Here is a 19,920-nt window from a genome sequence, read left to right on the forward strand (position 1 = left end):
AATTGCTTTTTCTAATCTTTTTGGAGATGGGGAACAAACGAATGTAGGATCATGAATAATTCAGCAAGTGGATGTTTGAAAAATATTTGCCAATCTGTAATAGGAAAAAACCTCATCTGCGATAGTAGGTATTTATTTTACTAGACATAGGCAACACCTACAGATGTTCTGAGTATTTCCTAGAAATCAGTTGCCATACTCCTGCTCAAAACATAAATATGCTTTTATTGCTGCAGTCGTAGGTGATTTCTTAGAACTTATTGATTTAATATTTGGCTGTGCAGTGAGGGCTTTCTCTAGTTGCAGCGAGCGGGTGCTAGTCTTCCTTGCAGGGCACAGGCTTCTTTGTGGTGGTGGCTTCTGTTTGGTCAGGGCATGGACTCTCGGGCACGCAGGCTTCAGGAGTTGTGAAACTCATCGGTGAAACATTTTAGGGGGGCACTGAAGCGCTCCCGTACCACACTCTTTTAGGTGTCAGTGCAGAGAAGAAGTCAGGGAGAGCAAAGTGGTACATAAGAGGTGATTTATTAGGATAGGCGCTTTGGAGGCTTAGAAGAGGGCGAGCAAATGCCGCATCCCGAGAACTTAGTGGGCTACAGTTTTATAATCGAAGGAAAGGTGGAGAAGGAGAGAAGACCTCTGTCTTCCTTGAGTAGACGTCATGTTTTTATCATTAGTTCCTTCTCCAGGTTGAGCAGGGGAGTTTTCTTGTCGCTGCATGGTCAAGCTAGGTCTGCAAATTACTGGTTTATTCGTATGTGCATAGAGAACGTCCTAGGGACCATTAATGTCCTGAACTCATTGGGCAGGATGTGGGGCTCCTGCCACCACTGTTTTATTGTTCGGGGGCATGTCCCCTGCTTCTCGTGCATGAGTTCATTGTTAAGCAAGCCTGCTTGGTTTTATGGTTAAGCTCACCTGCTTTCTTGAGTAATCATTAACTTATGAGTCTCCCATATTCTTTTATTTACAGTCCCCTAGTGGAATTGACTGTTTAGTCACCTGTATTGTCCCCTCATTCTGTCCCTCTCTGCTGCAGTGTGTCGGCTCGGTAGTTGCACCTCCTGGCTTCTAGAACCTAGGCTCACTAGTGTTGGCACATGTGTTTAGCTGCTCTGTGGCACGTGTGAACTTTCTGGATCAGGGATTTAACCTGTGTCTTCTGCACTGGCAGGCAGATTCTTTACCACTGAGCCATGAAGGAAGCCCTAAAATGATTCTTTTAGACCCAAATTAAATAAGGACGAATTACCAGAGACTAGGCCTACAGTACTGACATGATGAAAAGAAAGAAGTCAGAGCAGGTAACTGAATCATGAACAGGATGTGGGCTTTATGGTTCTCTGGTTTGAGTCTTGCCCTGTGAAATACAAGATATCACAATGCCTGGGCAGTCATGTCTGAGGCTGAGGCTCTCCTCTCTAGGGTCTGTTTTGCTTTGTGGGTTGCAATTTTCTCAGCCCCGGGTGCTCATAATCTTCCCCATTCCATTCTTCCCCTTGGGCCCGCATGAGAGGCTCTACGTCCCTTCCTAGACTATCATTTCCAAATCTACACTCACACACACACACTCACACACACACACACACACACGTGTGCGTGCGCACTTGAAGGACACGTAGAGTGGTGAGGAGGGGAGGGTGGAAAAGCTGAAACGAAAGTGCTGGCTGGATGGGGCACAGGTGCAGAGCCAGTGGGTGGGGTGGGAGACGCGGACTTGGGGTGTGTGTGTGTGTGTGTGTGTGTGTGTGTGTGTTTTGTTAAGATGCTAAGTGAGTGTGTGTGTTGTTCATTAAGATTAAAATGCCTTCCTGCTAGTGTGTGTGGGTCTGTGTGTGTTTAATGATAGCAATAACAAACTTATGGCTCAGCCGTAAAGAGTCTGCCTGCAACATAGGAGACAGAGGAGACCTGGGTTTGATCCCTGGGTTGGGAAGATTCCCTGGAGGAAGAAATGGCAACCCATTCCAGTGTTCTTGCCTGGGAAATCCCATGGACAGAGGAGCCTGGCGGGCTACAGTCCACAGGGTCACACAGAGTTGGACACGACTGAGCACATAATAAACTTCAAATGTGAAAGCGCTGGCCGCTCAGTCATGTCTTTGTGACCCCAGGGCTATAGCCCTCCAGGCTCCTCTGTTCATGGGACTTTCCAGGCAAGAATACTGGAGTCGGTGGTCACTCCCTTCTCCAGGGGATCGTCCTGACCTGATCAAACCCAGGTCTCCTGCATTACAGGCAGATTTCTTACACTCTGAACTCCTAGGGAACTAAAAGAACAAATATAAAAAACTGTTCTGCTATCCCCAATTTTTGTTACCCCATTACCTCAAATAGACAACTGCTGGTGTCTTGCCATAGTTACTTCAAGCTTTTAAAAAATCGAGTAACTAAAATATTGTAGATAAATTTGAAGTTCTCTTTGCCTTCTCTTTCCTCTCTCTTCATTTTTCTCTTCTTATCTCAGAGGCAACCAACATTCTGAGTTTACGGTATATCTTTTTAATATTTTTAACACAGTTTTATACAAGCACACACATCCAGGAATAATATGTACCACTGTGATGTGTGCATTTTTAGCTTGTTTAAATGGTATACTTTTGAGTGTATATTTCTGCAACTTGATTTTTTAAACTCTGTATTTTGTTTCTCATATCTGTGTCATTGTATGTGTTTCAGTTTATTCTCTTAAAGTGGCTCACAGCATTCCTTTCAGTAAATATTACCATTATTTCCTTATTCTATTATTGATAGGCTATTTCCAAAACTTGGTGTTACAAATAGTGCTTAAAAAAAGAAAAGACTGTTCTTATCACCTTACATACATGGTTTATCCATTCATCAGTTGAAAAACATCTTGGTTGCTTCCAAATTTTTGTAATCATGAGCAAAGCTACTATGAACATTCATGTGCAGGTTTTTTTTTTTTTTAAGAGTTTTACTTTTTTTTTCCATTTATTTTTATTAGTTGGAGGCTAATTACTTTACAACATTGCAGTGGTTTTTGTCATACACTGAAATGAATTAGCCATGGATTTACATGTATTCCCCGTCCTGGTCCCCCCTCCCACCTCCCTCTCCACCCGATCTCTCTGGGTCTTCCCAGTGCACCAGGCCTGAGCACTTGTCTCATGCACCCAACCTGGGCTGGTGATCTGTTTCACCCTAGATAATATACATGTTTCGATGCTGTTCTCTTGAAACATCCCACCCTCGCCTTCTCCCACAGAATCCACAAGTCTGTTCTATACATCTGAGTCTCTTTTTCTGTTTTGCATATAGGGTTATCGTTACCATCTTTCTAAATTCCATATATATGTGTTAGTATACTGTAATGGTCTTTATTTTTCTGGCTTACTTCGCTCTGTATAATGGGCTCCAGTTTCATCCATCTCATTAGAACTGATTCAAATGAATTCTTTTTAATGGCTGAGTAATATTCCATGGTGTATATGTACCACAGCTTCCTCATCCATTCGTCTGCTGATAGGCATCTAGGTTGCTTCCGTGTCCTGGCTATTATAAACAGTGCTGCGATGAACATTGGGGTGCACGTGTCTCTTTCAGATCTGGTTTCCCAGATTCTGGTATGCCCAGAAGTGGGATTGCTGGGTCATATGGCAGTTCTATTTCCAGCTTTTTAAGAAATCTCCACACTGTTTTCCGTAGTGGCTGTACTAATTTGCACTCCCACCAACAGTGTAAGAGGGTTCCCTTTTCTCCACACCCTCTCCAGCATTTATTGCTTGTAGACTTTTGGATAGCAGCCATCCTGACTGGCGTGTAATGGCACCTCATTGTGGTTTTGATTTGCATTTCTCTGATAATGAGTGATGTTGAGCATCTTTTCATGTGTTTTTTTTTGCCATCTGTATGTCTTCCTTGGAGAAATGTCTGTTTAGTTCTTTGGCCCATTTTTTGATTGGGTCATTTATTTTTCTGGAGTTGAGCTGGAGGAGTTGCTTGTATATTTTTGAGATTAATCCTTTGTCTGTTGCTTCATTTGCTATTATTTTCTCCCAGTCTGAGGGCTGTCTTTTCACCTTGCTTATAGTTTCCTTTGTTGTGCAAAAGCTTTTAAGTTTCATTAGGTCCCATTTGCTTATTTTTGCTTTTGTTTCTAAAATTCTGGGATGTGGGTCATAGAGGATCCTGCTGTGATTTATGTCAGAGAGTGTTTTGCCTATGTTCTCCTCTAGGAGTTTTATAGTTTCTGGTCTTACATTTAGATCTTTAATCCATTTTGAGTTTATTTTTGTGTATGGTGCTAGAAAGTGTTCTAGTTTCATTCTTTTACAGGTGGTTGACCAGTTTTCCCAGCACCGCTTGTTAAAGAGGTTGTCTTTTTTCCATTCTATATCCTTGCCTCCTGTGTCGAAGATAAGGTGACCATAACCTTATCTTCGACATGTGCAGGTTTTTGAGGACAGGTATTCAACTCTTTTGGGTCTTGGAAGCATGGAGTCTTAACCACCACTGAACTTCCATGGAAATCCATGGCTCACAGCAAAATAGAGAGGAAAGTACAGAGATTTCCCATATATCCCTTGCCCTTACTTTGGCGTTACCTTCCTGTCATCAACACCCACCCCCCACCTACCCACCCGGCAACACAGTGGTACATTTGTTACAATTGATGAACTTCCATTGAAAGATCATGATCACTCAAAGTCCATAGCTTACTTCATGGTTCACTCTTGGTGTACATTCTACAGTTTGGACAAATGTATAATGACATGACATGCATCCACAACTACACTGTTAAACAGAGTATTCCCACTGCCTCAAAATCCTCTGTTCTCTACCTATTTATCCTTCCCTTCCCACAACTCCTGAAAACCACTGATCTTTTCACTGTCTCCACAGTTTTGCCTTTTCCAGAATGTCATGTAATTAAAATCATACAGCATGTCCTTTCACATTGTCTTCTGTCACTTTGTAATATGCATTTAAATTTCCTTTTTGTCTTTCCTGACTTGATGGCTCATTTCTTTTCAGCGTAGATGATAAACCACTGTCTGGGTGTACCACAGTTTATTCATTCACTCACATGTTGAAGGATATTGACTGCTTCCAAGTTTGGGAAGTTATGAATAAAGCTGCTAGAAACATCAGTGTACAAGTGTTTGCATGTTGCTCTCTGTTTTAATCTAGGTTGAGAAGCAATTTGTCATAAACTCGCAGTGAGTGGCTAGTTTTGGTTTCTATCTATTGGGTTAGGGAGGAAGAAAAACAGTTCAAATAATGGACTTGAGTTTCCATCAAATACCAGGTCCTTCAATTTATTTCTAAATATCTCTCAACTGTTTGTTTCTCTTCATATCCACAGTCTCTAGTACACACCACCATCTTTTCTCATTGGACTATTGAAATAGCGTCCCCAAAGTTCTCTTCCACAACTACTCTAGTCTCTTCCAATCCATTCTCCACACTGAAGCTAGAGGGAACTTTGTAAAAAAAAAAAAAAGTATACGCACACACACACACACACACACACACACACACACACACACACATATACACACACACACACCGAGTACTTCTGATGCTATGCCTTCCTGCTAAAAATCCTCCAGTGGTTTCCCATTACCTTCAGGATAAAGTCCGAGCCCTTAAAGGGGCCTGCCAGCCAATGTACAGGTGACTTTTGATCCCCTTTCCAGCCTCATTTCCTCCCTCTCCGTCCCTCCATCTCAGCGTTTCAGACAGTCCGCCCTTTGAACCTGACATATTCCTTCCTACTTCCTTCTGGAAAGTTTTTTCCACCCTTCTTCACCTGATTAACTCTTCAGCTCATTTACACTCTTCAGATCTTAATTCAAAATATTACTTTTTCTAGAATGCCTACTCTGAACCCATCCGCCTTCCAACTGCCATATAAGGAAGGACAGTTTCCATTCTAAGCATCCCTGGCATTCTGAACTATCATTTGTTTAACAGTGAGCTTCGGTAAGCAATGAGTATTTTGAGAGCAGGGACCGTGTTTGTTTTGTTCACCACTGTCTACTCTGGATTTAGCACAGTGATTGGCAAATAATAGATGTCCACTAAACAGCTGTTAAGTAAATGCAGTATTGCTTATTATTAAGAATTGGCGAGGAGCCAAGATGGCGGAGGAATAGGACGGAGAGACCACTTTCTCTCCTACAAATTCATCAAAAGAACATTTGAATGCTGAGCAAATTTCACAAAAGAACTCCTGATCACTAGCAGAGGACATCAGGCACCCAGAAAAGCAGCCCATTGTCTTCGAAGGGAGGTAGGACAAAATATAAACGACAATAAGGGAGTCGAAAGAGCTACGGACGGAGACCCGTCCCGGGAAGGGAGTCTTAATAGAGGAAGTTTCCAATCACCAGGAAACCCTCTCACTGGCGGGACTGGGGGAAGTTTTCGGCACTGTAACTGGGAGGAAAAATTAAACAAGGCCCACAGATTACGTGCCTAAAAGCAACTCCCAGCAGAAAAGTACCCCAGACGCCCGTACCCGCCAGCAACAAGCGGGGCGGAACGGAGAGGACCGGGCAGCATTGCTTGGGGTGAGGTCCGGCCCGAAGACCCTGAGAGCAATCGGAGGGAGCTTTTTTAAACTGTGGGATAGCAAGGGACAAAATTAACCGGCCTGAACACACTGCCTGCGGTTCGCAAAACAAAGGGACTGAGAATCTCCAGAGAAGAGCCGGCCCATCCCCGCTGGAGGTAGGAGGCGGGGGGGGGGGGGGGGGGAAGGGCAAACTCAGCCCCTGAGAAGCCACCCCCTCCCACACTGCAAACAGGCCTCCGGGTTCTAGCTAAAGACTTCCTGAGACCCGACTGGCGGTGCGTGCTGGGGCCGCAGAGGGAAAAAGCGCGCCGTACCCGGGGAGAGAGGGCGCCCAAACCTCTGGCTGCCTGGGCCGCTCGCCGCGGAGGGAAAAGGCGCGCCGCACCCGGGAGAGTACGCCCAAGCCTCTGGCTGCCTGGGCCGCTCGCCGCGGAGGGAAAAGGCGCGCCGCACCTAGGGAGAATACGCCCAAGCCTCTGGCTGCCTGGGCCGCTCGCCGCGGAGGGATAAGGCGTACTGCACCCGGGAGCGTGCGCCCAAGCCTCTGGCTGCCTGAACCGCTCAGGCCGGGGAAAGCACAAAACGCAGGAGCAACCGAATCTGCGCTTTTGTGAAGTACCCGAAAACTGGAACCGCACTCAACGCAGGGCCCGCTCCATATAGAGCAGCCGGGAGCCTGAGCAGTGTAGACGGCGAAAGTACAGACACCCGTGAGCGGGGCAAACCCAGTGTGGCCGGAACACGGTGAGCGCTATCCACACAGAGCGGTGTCTGTCTGCAGCGCCCCGCCCTCCCTGTAGCAGGACTGAACTGAACTAGAGAACCTAAAGAAGAGATCACCTCCGCCCGCCTGTGTCAGGGCGGAAATTAGACACCAAAGAGACAGCAAACAGAAGCCAAATAAACAAAGGGAACCGCTTCAGAAAGGACCGGTGCAACAGATTAAAATCCCTGAAGGTAACACCGGCTACACGGGAAGGAGCCTACAGATATCGAGAAGTGTAAGCTGGAAAGAGGAGCTATCTGAAATTGAACTGAACCTACGCTGACCGCAACAACCTCAGAGAAATTCCTAGATATATATGTACATTTTTTTTTTAATTAAAAAAAAAAAATTTTTTTTTCTTTCCCTTTCTTTTTTTTTTTTAAATTTTTTATTTTTTCCCTTTCATTTTCTTTTATAATTCCCTATTACTCCCCCATTACTCCTCAACTTCCATTCTCATATATTTTTACGATTTTTTTATTTAGGAAAAAAAAAAATTTTTTTTTTCTTTTTTTTTTTTTTTCTTTCTTTTTCTTGTTTTTCTCTCCTATTTCCTTTTAGAGTCCTCTAATACTCCTCTATTATTCCTTAACTTTCATTTTCATTTCACTATAGCCACAAAAAAAAAAAAAAAGAGAGAGAGAGAGAGAGAAACCCTATTTTTAAACTGAACTTCATATACAGTTCTAAATTTTTTTGTGTTTTTGTTTTTAAATATTGTATTTCAAAGAGTCTAACCTCTACACTAGATTTTCAATCTTTGTTATTCTCCCTCAGAACACCTCTACGTCCTCCATTCCCCTTCTCTTCCCAATCCAACTCTGTGAATCTTTGTGGGTGTCTGGGCTACAGAGAACACTTTGGGAACAGATAACTGCGTAGATCTGTCTCTCTCCTCTTGAGTCCCCTTTTTCTCCTCCTGCTCACCTCTATCTCCTTCCTCCCTCTCCTATTCTTCATGTAACTCTGTGAACCTCTCTGGTTGTCTCTCACAGTGGAGAATCTTTTCACCATTAACCTAGAAGTTTTATTATCAGTACTGTATAGTCGGAGAAGCCTTGAGACTATTAGAAGAATAAAACTGAAATCCAGAGGCAGGAGAATTGAGCCCAAATCCTGAGAAAACCAGAAAACTCCTGACCACACGGAACATTAAGGAATAAGAGACCATCCAAAAGCTTCCATACCTACACCAAAACCAACCACCACCCAAGAGCCATTAAGCTCCAGTACAAGACATACCACGCAAATTCTTTAGCAACGCAGGAACATAGACCTGAGTGTCAACATACAGGCTCTCCAAAGTCACACCTAACACAGAGACCCATCGCAAAGCTCATTACTGGACACTCCATTGCACTCCAGAGAGAAAAAATCCAATTACACGCACCAGAACGCTGACACAAGCTTCCCTAACCAGGAAACCTTGACAAACCAATCGTCCAACCCCACCCACTGGGTGAAACCTCCACAATAAAAAGGAACCTCAAACCACAAGAATACAGAAAGCCCACTCCAGACACAGCAATCTAAACATGATGAAAAGGCAGAGAAATACCCAACAGCTAAAGGAACATGAAAAAAGCCCACCAAGTCAAACAAAAGAGGAGGAAATAGGGAATCTACCTGAAAAAGAATTTAGAATAATGATAATAAAAATGATCCAAAATCTTGAAAACAAAATGGAGTTACAAATAAATAGCCTAGAGACAAAGATTGAGAAGATGCAAGAAATGTTTAACAAGGACCTAGAAGAAATAAAAAAAAATCAATTAAAAATTAATAATGAAATAAATGAGATCAAAAACACTCTGGAGGGAACCATGAGTAGAATAACAGAGACAGAAGATAGGATAAGTGAGTTAGAAGATAAAATGGTGGAAATAAATGAAGCAGAGAGGAAAAAAGAAAAAAGAATCAAAAAAAATGAGGACAACCTCAGGGACCTCTGGGACAATGTGAAACGCCCCAACATTCGAATCATAGGAGTCCCAGAAGAAGAAGACAAAAAGAAAGGCCATGAGAAGATACTCGAGGAGATAATTGCTGAAAACTTCCCTAAAATGGGGAAGGAAATAGCCACCCAAGTCCAAGAAACCCAGAGAGTCCCAAACAGGATAAACCCAAGGCGAAACACCCCAAGACACATATTAATCAAATTAACAAAGATCAAACACAAAGAACAAATATTAAAAGCAGCAAGGGAGAAACAACAAATAACACACAAAGGGGTTCCCATAAGGATAACAGCTGATCTATCAATAGAAACCCTTCAGGCCAGAAGGGAATGGCAGGACATACTTAAAGTAATGAAAGAGAATAACCTACAACCGAGATTACTCTACCCAGCAAGGATCTCATTCAGATATGAAGGAGAACTCAAAAGCTTTACAGACAAGCAAAAGCTGAGAGAATTCAGCACCACCAAACCAGCTCTTCAACAAATACTAAAGGATCTTCTCTAGACAGGAAACACAGAAAGGTGGTATAAAAGTGAACCCCAAACAACAAAATAAATGGCAACGGGACCATACCTATCAATAATTACCTTAAATGTAAATGGGTTGAATGCCCCAACCAAAAGACAAAGGCTGGCTGAATGGATACAAAAGCAAGACCCCTATATATGCTGTCTACAAGAGACCCACCTCAAAGCAAGGGACACATACAGACTAAAAGTGAAGGGCTGGAAAAAAATATTCCACGCAAACGGAGACCAAAAGAAAGCAGGAGTCGCAATACTCATATCAGATAAAATAGACTTTCAAATTAAGTCTGTGAAAAGAGACAAAGATGGACACTACATAATGATCAAAGGATCAATCCAAGAAGAAGATATAACAATTATAAATATATATGCACCCAGCATAGGAGCACCGCAATATGTAAGGCAAACGCTAACGAGTATGAAAGAGGAAATTAATAGTAACACAATAATAGTAGGAGACTTTAATACCCCACTCACAACTATGGATAGATCAACTAAACAGAAAATGAACAAGGAAACACAAACTTTAACGGACACAATGGACCAGCTAGACCTAATTGACATCTATAGGACGTTTCACCCCAAAACAATCAACTTCACCTTTTTCTCAAGTGCACACGGAACCTTCTCCAGAATAGATCACATCCTGGGCCATAAATCTAGTCTTGGTAAATTCAAAAAGATTGAAATCATTCCAGTCATCTTTTCTGACCACAGTGCAGTAAGATTAGATCTCAATTACAGGAAAAAAATTATTAAAAATTCAAACATATGGAGGCTAAACAACACGCTTCTGAATAACCAACAAATCATAGAAGAAATCAAAAAAGAAATCAAAATATGCATAGAAATGAATGAAAATGATAACACAACAACCCAAAACCTATGGGACACTGTAAAAGCAGTGCTAAGGGGAAGATTCATAGCATTACAGGCCTACCTCAAGAAACAAGAAAAAAGTCAAATAAATAACCTAACTCTACACCTAAAGCAACTAGAGGAAGAAGAAATGAAGAACCCCAGGGTTAGTAGAAGGAAAGAAATCTTAAAAATTAGGGCAGAAATAAATGCAAAAGAAACTAAAGAGACCATAGCAAAAATTAACAAAGCTAAAAGCTGGTTTTTTGAAAAAATTAACAAAATTGACAAACCATTAGCAAGACTCATTAAGAAACAAAGGGAGAAGAACCAAATTAACAAAATTAGAAATGAAAATGGAGAGATCACAACAGACAACACTGAAATACAAAGGATCATAAGAGACTACTACCAGCAGCTCTATGCCAATAAAATGGACAACTTGGAAGAAATGGACAAGTTCTTAGAGAAGTATAACTTTCCAAAACTGAACCAGGAAGAAATAGAAGATCTTAACAAAATGATCACAAGCAAGGAAATCGAAACTGTAATCAGAAATCTTCCAGCAAACAAAAGCCCAGGACCAGATGGCTTCACAGCTGAATTCTACCAAAAATTTAGAGAAGAGCTAACACCTATCTTACTCAAACTCTTCCAGAAAATTTCAGAAGAAGGTAGACTTCCAAACTCATTCTATGAGGCCACCATCACCCTAATTCCAAAACCAGACAAAGATGCCACAAAAAAAGAAAACTACAGGCCAATATCACTGATGAACATAGATGCAAAAATCCTTAACAAAATTCTAGCAAACAGAATCCAACAACATATTAAAAAAATCATTCATCATGACCAAGTGGGCTTTATCCCAGGAATGCAAGGATTCTTTAATATCCGCAAATCAATCAATGTAATACACCACATTAACAAATTGAAAGATAAAAACCATATGATTATCTCAATAGATGCAGAAAAAGCCTTTGACAAAATTCAACATCCATTTATGATTAAAACTCTCCAGAAAGCAGGAATAGAAGGAACATACCTCAACATAATAAAAGCTATATATGACAAACCCACAGCAAGCATCACCCTCAATGGTGAAAAATTGAAAGCATTTCCCCTGAAATCCGGAACAAGACAAGGGTGCCCACTCTCACCACTACTATTCAACATAGTTTTGGAAGTTTTGGCCACAGCAATCAGGGCAGAAAAAGAAGTAAAAGGAATCCAGATAGGAAAAGAAGAAGTGAAACTCTCGCTGTTTGCAGATGACATGATCCTCTACATAGAAAACCCTAAAGACTCTACCAGAAAATTACTAGAGCTAATCAACGAATACAGTCAAGTTGCAGGATATAAAATTAACACACAGAAATCTCTTGCATTCCTATACACTAACAATGAGAAAACAGAAAGAGAAATTAAGGAAACAATACCATTCACCATTGCAACAAAAAGAATAAAATACTTAGGAGTATATCTACCCAAAGAAACAAAAGACCTATACATAGAAAACTATAAAACACTAATGAAAGAAATCAAAGAGGACACAAGCAGATGGAGAAATATACCATGTTCATGGATTGGAAGAATCAATATTGTCAAAATGGCTATACTACCCAAAGTAATCTATAGATTCAATGCAATCCCTATCAAACTACCAACAGTATTTTTCACAGAACTAGAACAAATAATTTCACAATTTGTATGGAAATACAAAAAACCTCGAATAGCCAAAGTAATCCTGAGAAAGAAGAATGGAACTGGAGGAATCAATCTGCCTGACTTCAGACTCTACTACAAAGCCACAGTCATCAAGACAGTATGGTACTGGCACAAAGACAGAAATATAGATCAATGGAACAGAATAGAAAGCCCAGAGATAAGTCCACGAACCTATGGTCACCTTATCTTCGACAAAGGAGGCAAGGATATACAATGGAAAAAAGATAACCTCTTTAACAAGTGGTGCTGGGAAAACTGGTCAACCACCTGTAAAAGAATGAAACTAGAACACTTTCTAACACCATACACAAAAATAAACTCAAAATGGATTAAAGATCTAAATGTAAGACCAGAAACTATCAAACTCCTAGAGGAGAACATAGGCAAAACACTCTCCGACATAAATCACAGCAGGATCCTCTATGACCCACATCCCAGAATTTCAGAAATAAAAGCAAAAATAAACAAATGGGACCTAATGAAACTTAAAAGCTTTTGCTCAACAAAGGAAACTATAAGCAAGGTGAAAAGACAGCCCTCAGATTGGGAGAAAATAATAGCAAATGAAGCAACAGACAAAGGATTAATCTCAAAAATATACAAGCAACTCCTCCAGCTCAACTCCAGAAAAATAAATGACCCAATCAAAAAATGGGCCAAAGAACTCAACAGACATTTCTCCAAGGAAGACATACAGATGGCTAACAAACACATGAAAAGATGCTCAACATCACTCATTATCAGAGAAATACAAATCAAAACCACAATGAGGTACCATTATACGCCAGTCAGGATGGCTGCTATCCAAAAGTCTACAAGCAATAAATGCTGGAGAGGGTGTGGAGAAAAGGGAACCCTCTTACACTGTTGGTGGGAATGCAAATTAGTACAGCCACTATGGAAAACAGTGTGGAGATTTCTTAAAAAGCTGGAAATAGAACTGCCGTATGACCCAGCAATCCCACTTCTGGGCATACACACCAAGGAAACCAGATCTGAAAGAGCCACATGCACCCCAATGTTCATCGCAGCACTGTTTATAATAGCCAGGACATGGAAGCAACCCAGATGCCCATCAGCAGACGAATGGATGAGGAAGCTGTGGTACATATACACCATGGAATATTACTCAGCCATTAAAAAGAATTCATTTGAATCAGTTCTAATGAGATGGATGAAACTGGAGCCCATTATACAGAGCGAAGTAAGCCAGAAAGATAAAGACCAATACAGTATACTAACACATATATATGGACTTTAGAAAGATGGTAACGATAACCCTATATGCAAAACAGAAAAAGAGGCTCAGATGTATGGAACAGACTTGTGGACTCTGGGAGAAGGCGAGGGTGGGATGTTTCAGGAGAACAGCATTGAAACATGTATATTATCTAGGGTGAAACGGATAACCAGCTCAGGTTGGGTACATGAGACAAGTGCTCGGGCCTGGTGCACTGGGAAGACCCAGAGGGATTGGGTGGAGAGGGAGGTGGGAGGGGGGACTGGGATGGGGAATACATGTAATTCCATGGCTAATTCATATCAATGTATAACAAAAACTACTGTAATGATGTAAAGTAATTAGCCTCCAACTAATAAAAATTTAAAAAAAAAAAAAAAGAATTGGGAGCAAGGGAAATGTTAACGATCGAGAAATGTCCAGTTCATTAATATTGTATGTACTTGATGAAAAGTTTTATTGTCTTTAAGACGTATAATTTGAAATATAATGACTTCAAAGGTTTACAGAAGTGTTCATGATAAAAGCAGAATGCAAAACTCTTCATCTGAAGCTTACAATCTGTTAAAAAAAATCTGTAATATTATTAAGATCATAAGAGATAAAGGAAAAATAAGTGAAAGAATTATTGAGTGTCATAATGTTCATGAAATATATGACAATACTGAATTTTGTAGCAGGCCATAGCTTTTCATGTGTCAAACACTTTATATCTAATAATGTAGAAATTATATGATTTTGAAGTTTAAAAAAGCTCTCCAGTAAACACAATGGAGCCAGGCACTTAAAAGTTTTCCTTGTTATAACTGCCCTGATACTTTTATTCTGTTATTGATTTATCTGAGCTCTCAATTTTTAAATCGAACCAATTTTGCTTTCTGCCTATTGAAAAAGAAATCTACCAGACATTTCCCTTTATTGGTTTTCTTTTAGGTCTTAAAGGGAGAAGAAAATATTAGGAGTTCTGAAGCTTTCCATGCCATATAAAATGATCCAGGCTTACTAGATGATAGAAGGCAGTTGCTGATACGATATCAGTCACTGATACCAGTTGCTGATAATAGTATGCTTCCCAGGTGGCTCAGTGGTGACGAATCCACCTGCCAACGCAGGAGTCGCAGGTTCAATCCCCGGGCTTGGAAGACCCCCTGGAGCAGGACATGGAAACCCACTCCAATATTCTTGCCTGGAAAATTCCATGGACAGAGGAGCCTGGCTGCAGTTCATGGGGTCACAGAGAGTTGGACACGATGAGCACACATGCAAACACAATACTTGAGCGCAAATATCCATATGAATAAACATCAAAACTTTGAAGTCCACATGTCTCCAGTGGCGTTTTGTATAAATAACCTGACAAGAGCACCTTAAAGGTTATAAAATACAGAATAAGATATGTATAAATATAAAATATATCACAAGGAACATATCAAATAAATGAGTAAGATTGTGAATGACATGGCCTTCTAATAATTTACTACTCAGAATTCTGTTTCCTTGCTACACCTGTATCAACAACCCTTCTATTTGTTCAGAGCTCCTTTTAAATAATAGAGATGCTAGGAGCTTGGGATTAACATACACACACTACTATATATAAAATAGATAATTGACAAGGACCTGCTGTTTAGCACAGGGAACTCTACTCAATGTAGAGTACCCTATGTGGGAAAAGAATCTGGAAAAGAATGATATCTGTATATGCATAAGCGAGTCACTTTGATGTACACCTGAAACTTATACCACATTGTAAGTCAACTACACTTCAATAAAATTCAAAATAAATAAGATGCTAGTGGCTTATCTAAAAAACAAAAATCAAACAAGCAAAAAGCAAAACAAATGAAAAAAAAACTCTCAATCTTGTTAATTAATCAAATAATTGCTTTTTAATTTTCCAACTTTCTTCTGCCCGTCCATCTGTTATTCCTGTTCTTTTGTGACCTGGTTTTTCCCTAAATTCTTTAAATGTTGATGCAAATCATTTTATTTAAATTCTCTCTCTTACCGTGACAGACATTTCGGGCTATGAATTTTTCTCCACATACCATTTAAACCACATCATGGTAATCTGATGGGCCCTAAACCATAAATCTCCAATAGTCATGTTCTTTGTGTCTTTCACAGCAGTTAGTGTGCCTTTGGTGAGTGCCCATTAGATGTTTCCTGTGCTAAAAAAATTAATAAATGAAACATTTGAATGTATGCTTCAGTATATAATCAAGCAAAAGAATGAAAAAAAAAATGACTGTCTAGGTTGCAGCACAACCCTGAGTCTTAAGCGCTGTCTCCTCACTATGGTACTGTTGAGTTTTGTTTATTTGCTCAATCACTCCCAAATACAAGTTTTTTTGGATCATAAAGTCTTAGAATCCATTATCCTTTTCTTCCCCATTTCTCAGATCCACTCTCTGCCCTGGCCATCTTTGTTTTGTTAGAATGCATAGTCCAAAAGTTCAACCACTTTGGTACTCCAAATTCATATGCCCTTACTGTCCTTGAAAAATTTTTGGAGGTAAAAGTTTTCATTTTTATGTCATGAGTAATTTCAAATTTACAGGAAAAAAAATAGTGAACAATATAATGAACACTAGTTTGTCCACCACCAAGTTAATAGATGAAATCAATTTAAAAACTTTTTAGATACTTTTCAAATATACACAGAGGTAGAGAGAAGGCAAGGAGAGTGAATCTCCATTTATCAATCACCCACCTTCAATAATCATGGATTTTTTTTTTTTTTTGGCCAATAAGTGGTACTGTTAACCACTCAATTGCCCAAGCCAAAAATCCAGTTACTAAATTTTAATCCTTTCTCCTGATCTCTAGCTGGTCAATACAGAGCCGTGTTAATTTTTCTCAATATATTCTAAATGTCTCTTGGAAACATTCACACTTCTTCATTCCCACGGCCCCTACCTACTGTGGCACAGGCTACCATCATCTGTCACTCAGGTTACTGCAAAACCGTCCCTACTGGTTTACTCCTCTCGAATTAGTTCTCCCTCTGTAAATAATGTGCCCTCTGCTCTTAAAAATTAATCATGCAATAAAATTTACTTCTGGGGTGTGCAGTTCTATGACTTCTAGCACATGGATTCATATAATTACAACCACAATCAGGATACAGAACAGTTTCATCACCCCCGACAAACTCCACTGTGTTATCCCTTGAAGTTACCCCTTCCAATTACCCCTTCCCTCCCTATAACCCTTGGCAACTATGGATCTGTTCATCAGTAATGTGTCTTTTACAATGCCCGTGTGCTCATGTCACTCCCTTCCTTAAAATGCTTCTTCGGCTTTCTATTGTTGTAAGCCCTTTTCTAACTCTCAGGTCTCCTCTCACCACTTCTCATCTCCCATTCTCTGTCACTGTTTTTTTTCCAGCACAGTGTAAACTTTAAAAAAGTTTTATTTTATTGAAGTATAGATGCTTCACAAAGTGATTTCGTTATACACACTTTAAAATAAATTAATAAATGCATTTTTGTGTACTATGCCATCTACTTCTTCACCAACATGAGATATGTGTTTTAATGGTTTCAGTTGCAGAATAAACATGGAGAAACATTCACGTTTGGCGATAAAATCGTCTTACTCAGACTTGGTCATCAATGTAGGAAAAGTAACTCTTGGTGAAAGTAACAGAAAAAAGCTGCAGAAAGTTCAGAGAGAGAAAGAGAAGGTGAAAGTGATCCAGGCTGCATGTGCTTTATTAAACTCAGGAGGAGGAGTGATTCAACTGGAAATGGCAAACAACGATGAAAATCTCGTGGAGATGGGACTGGATTTAGAAGCAGCTTTGAGAACACTTATTCTGTTTTCAAATCTGCAAGTTTTCTTCAAGACAAAGCAACAAGGGAAGTGTTACTACATTTTTGTGAAGTCTTGGAGCACCGACACCTTCCTTGAAGACATTTCTGTTAAGCCCCGCATTTGTAGCCTGAGTTCTTCGTTATACTGTAGATCTGGCACTTCTGTGTTTCTCATGGATTCAGGAAAGGCATTCAGTTTCCTGAAAACCAAGAAAACAAATGCAAAAAGCTCAGGGAAAGAACCTTCTCGTGAAATTTCCAAGGTTATACATCCAGACCTCCATGACGTGGATCCTACTTACTGTGTTTTTCAAAAAGACCATTTTGAACGTGGTGAAGTCATGCCTTTTCCCGAGTCTCAATTCATAGAGTTTAAGCAGTTTGCTACAAAACACATTGAACAATATACGAAAGACACGATTTTAGAGTATATCCCTGCATTTGCAAACACTGAAGGAGGCTATCTTGTTATCGGTGTGGATGATAAAAGTAGGAAAGTTCTGGGATGTGCTAAAGAAAATGTTGACCGTGACTCTTTGAAAAAGAAAATAGAAGAAGCAATACAAAAGTTATCTTGTGTCCATTTTTGCCAATGTCAGTGCCAGATAGATTTCACAGTCAAAATCTTGGATGTGTTAGACAAGGGAGAGTTATATGGCTATGCTTGTGTGATCGGAGTGAAGCAATTCTGTGGTGCAGTGTTCTCAGGTGTTCCCAGTTCCTGGATGGTGAAGGGTAAGGATGTCTGCAGCCTGACAACTGAGGAATGGCTAAGCATGATGGTAGATACAGATCCAGGTAAGATGGAAAAAAACTCCCTTCCTGTCTTTTCTGCCTCTTCAGAAACTCCAATTAAACATATTTGCCATGACTTTGAACTTCTCGCATCCATTAAACTCTGTGTTTTTTGAATCTTCAAGTATCCTACTTTCCAAACATGAGAAAATTTGGCTGGGTGATGACAAGCCTGAGTCCAGTGTCTTATAATGGGCAATTTCCCACATCAGATGAAAAGAAAATTATTTGGGGATGATTGCCTTGCAATCATTGTATTGGAATGATTGTATTGGAACTGACTCTTGCTGTTTATTAAGATTTATTAAATTTTCAGGATTGTTGTGAGCCAGTTGTTAAACAGTCATTACTAAAAATCAAGTTATACAAACAAAAATCAAGTTATACAAACAAAAATCAAGTTATACAGTTCCGTAAATTATATTTAAAACCAATGCAGTAAATAAAAAACCCAATTATTTATAATACTATATTTTAAGATGATGTGTGTGAGGTTATTTACATCTATTGTATCTGCATGATGGAATTACTCTAAAATGATGTGTTATGATGCATGTCTCCCCGACTCTGCATTTAGTGACATCATATTGGTAGCTTGAAATTGTCCATCGTGGGAATATTTACACCATAGATACATGCATAGATAAGTGTACTAAAAGAATGTTCTATGTACCATAGAAGAAATAAAAACAAAATGCTATTCAGGTACAGAGAGTGGAGACTTATATTGAATGGAAACACATCAAACTTCCAAATAACATCTCTCTTATGGTTTTGGCAACTTTCATATGCAAAAAAGGCACTTGCTTATACAGGGTGAATGGGGTGTTTTCTTGCTATTATGTCTCAAATCATGCCTAGGCGGCCATACAATATACCCACTCATAAAGTCTTTTTCAATGGTGAAGTGATGAACTAACATGTCAGAATAACATGAATTTCCTTTCTTTGTTAAGATCTAAGGCAGCTGTGCAAAGACTTTGAATCTCAGCTGAGCCTGTCTAACAGCCCTCCTCAGAGCAGACCAGTGTACTCCAAGAAAGGTCTGGAACATAAGAAGGATCTCCAACAACTCTTATTTCCAGGTAGCAACAATGGTTTGCCCACTTCACACCAGCCAGTTTCTGTGTTAGTAGAAGGGGAGATAAACTGTTATGTTTGTTATTTAAAGTCCCGAAAGTACACTCTGCAAAACCTATGTGTTCAAGGTAATGGTGCTACAAACATATTGATGATAAGTAGTTTAGAAATGAACCCTCACTGACCTCATTCACTGAGGCAGTATCACGTATAGAATCCAGGAAGATTATTGCTCTTAACGACCTTTTGGTCTTCTTAAATAGGACTGATCATCAGTATTTCTGGTTATTTTTAAAAGTACAGATACCTGGCTCCACACTCCAGACTTCATAAATTAAAATACCCGAAGAGAGAACCTTATAATGTTCATTTTTTCAAGCTACTCACACTATTCTGACCCTCATCCATTTTGGGAACTTTTGATCTAGTTGAAATAGAGACACACATTGAACTAAGGGCAAATTACCGAAGTAAGGGCAAATTACCTCTACCGAATTTACCAGAGGAGTGCCAGTTATGAATATGAAGATATAAGATTTATATCAAGATGGAACACAAAACAAATACAGTGAAGATCAATTACAACATGCGTCAGCATGTTTG

General features: G+C 39.9%; 1 protein-coding gene and 1 long non-coding RNA gene across 2 annotated transcripts in view; one reads left to right on the top strand and one right to left on the bottom strand.

Moving 5' to 3' along the window:
* SLFN11 (schlafen family member 11) overlaps nt 1–19,920 on the top strand; it is a 33,566-nt gene that overhangs the window by 1,961 nt on the left and 11,685 nt on the right. The window contains exons 2-3 of the mRNA XM_020902309.2: nt 17,174–18,240; nt 19,194–19,322. Of these exons, the coding sequence (XP_020757968.2) occupies nt 17,187–18,240; nt 19,194–19,322 (1,183 nt within the window). The 5' untranslated portion in view covers nt 17,174–17,186. The remainder of the gene's footprint in view (nt 1–17,173; nt 18,241–19,193; nt 19,323–19,920) is intronic.
* Nucleotides 17,325–19,920, bottom strand: part of LOC110142891 (uncharacterized) — a 28,759-nt gene continuing 26,163 nt past the window's right edge. Inside the window, exon 4 of the long non-coding RNA XR_002315431.2 lies at nt 17,325–17,642. This is a non-coding gene — a long non-coding RNA (uncharacterized lncRNA). The remainder of the gene's footprint in view (nt 17,643–19,920) is intronic.

Source organism: Odocoileus virginianus, chromosome 17 (assembly GCF_023699985.2).
Source record: "Odocoileus virginianus isolate 20LAN1187 ecotype Illinois chromosome 17, Ovbor_1.2, whole genome shotgun sequence".
NCBI lineage: Eukaryota > Metazoa > Chordata > Mammalia > Artiodactyla > Cervidae > Odocoileus > Odocoileus virginianus.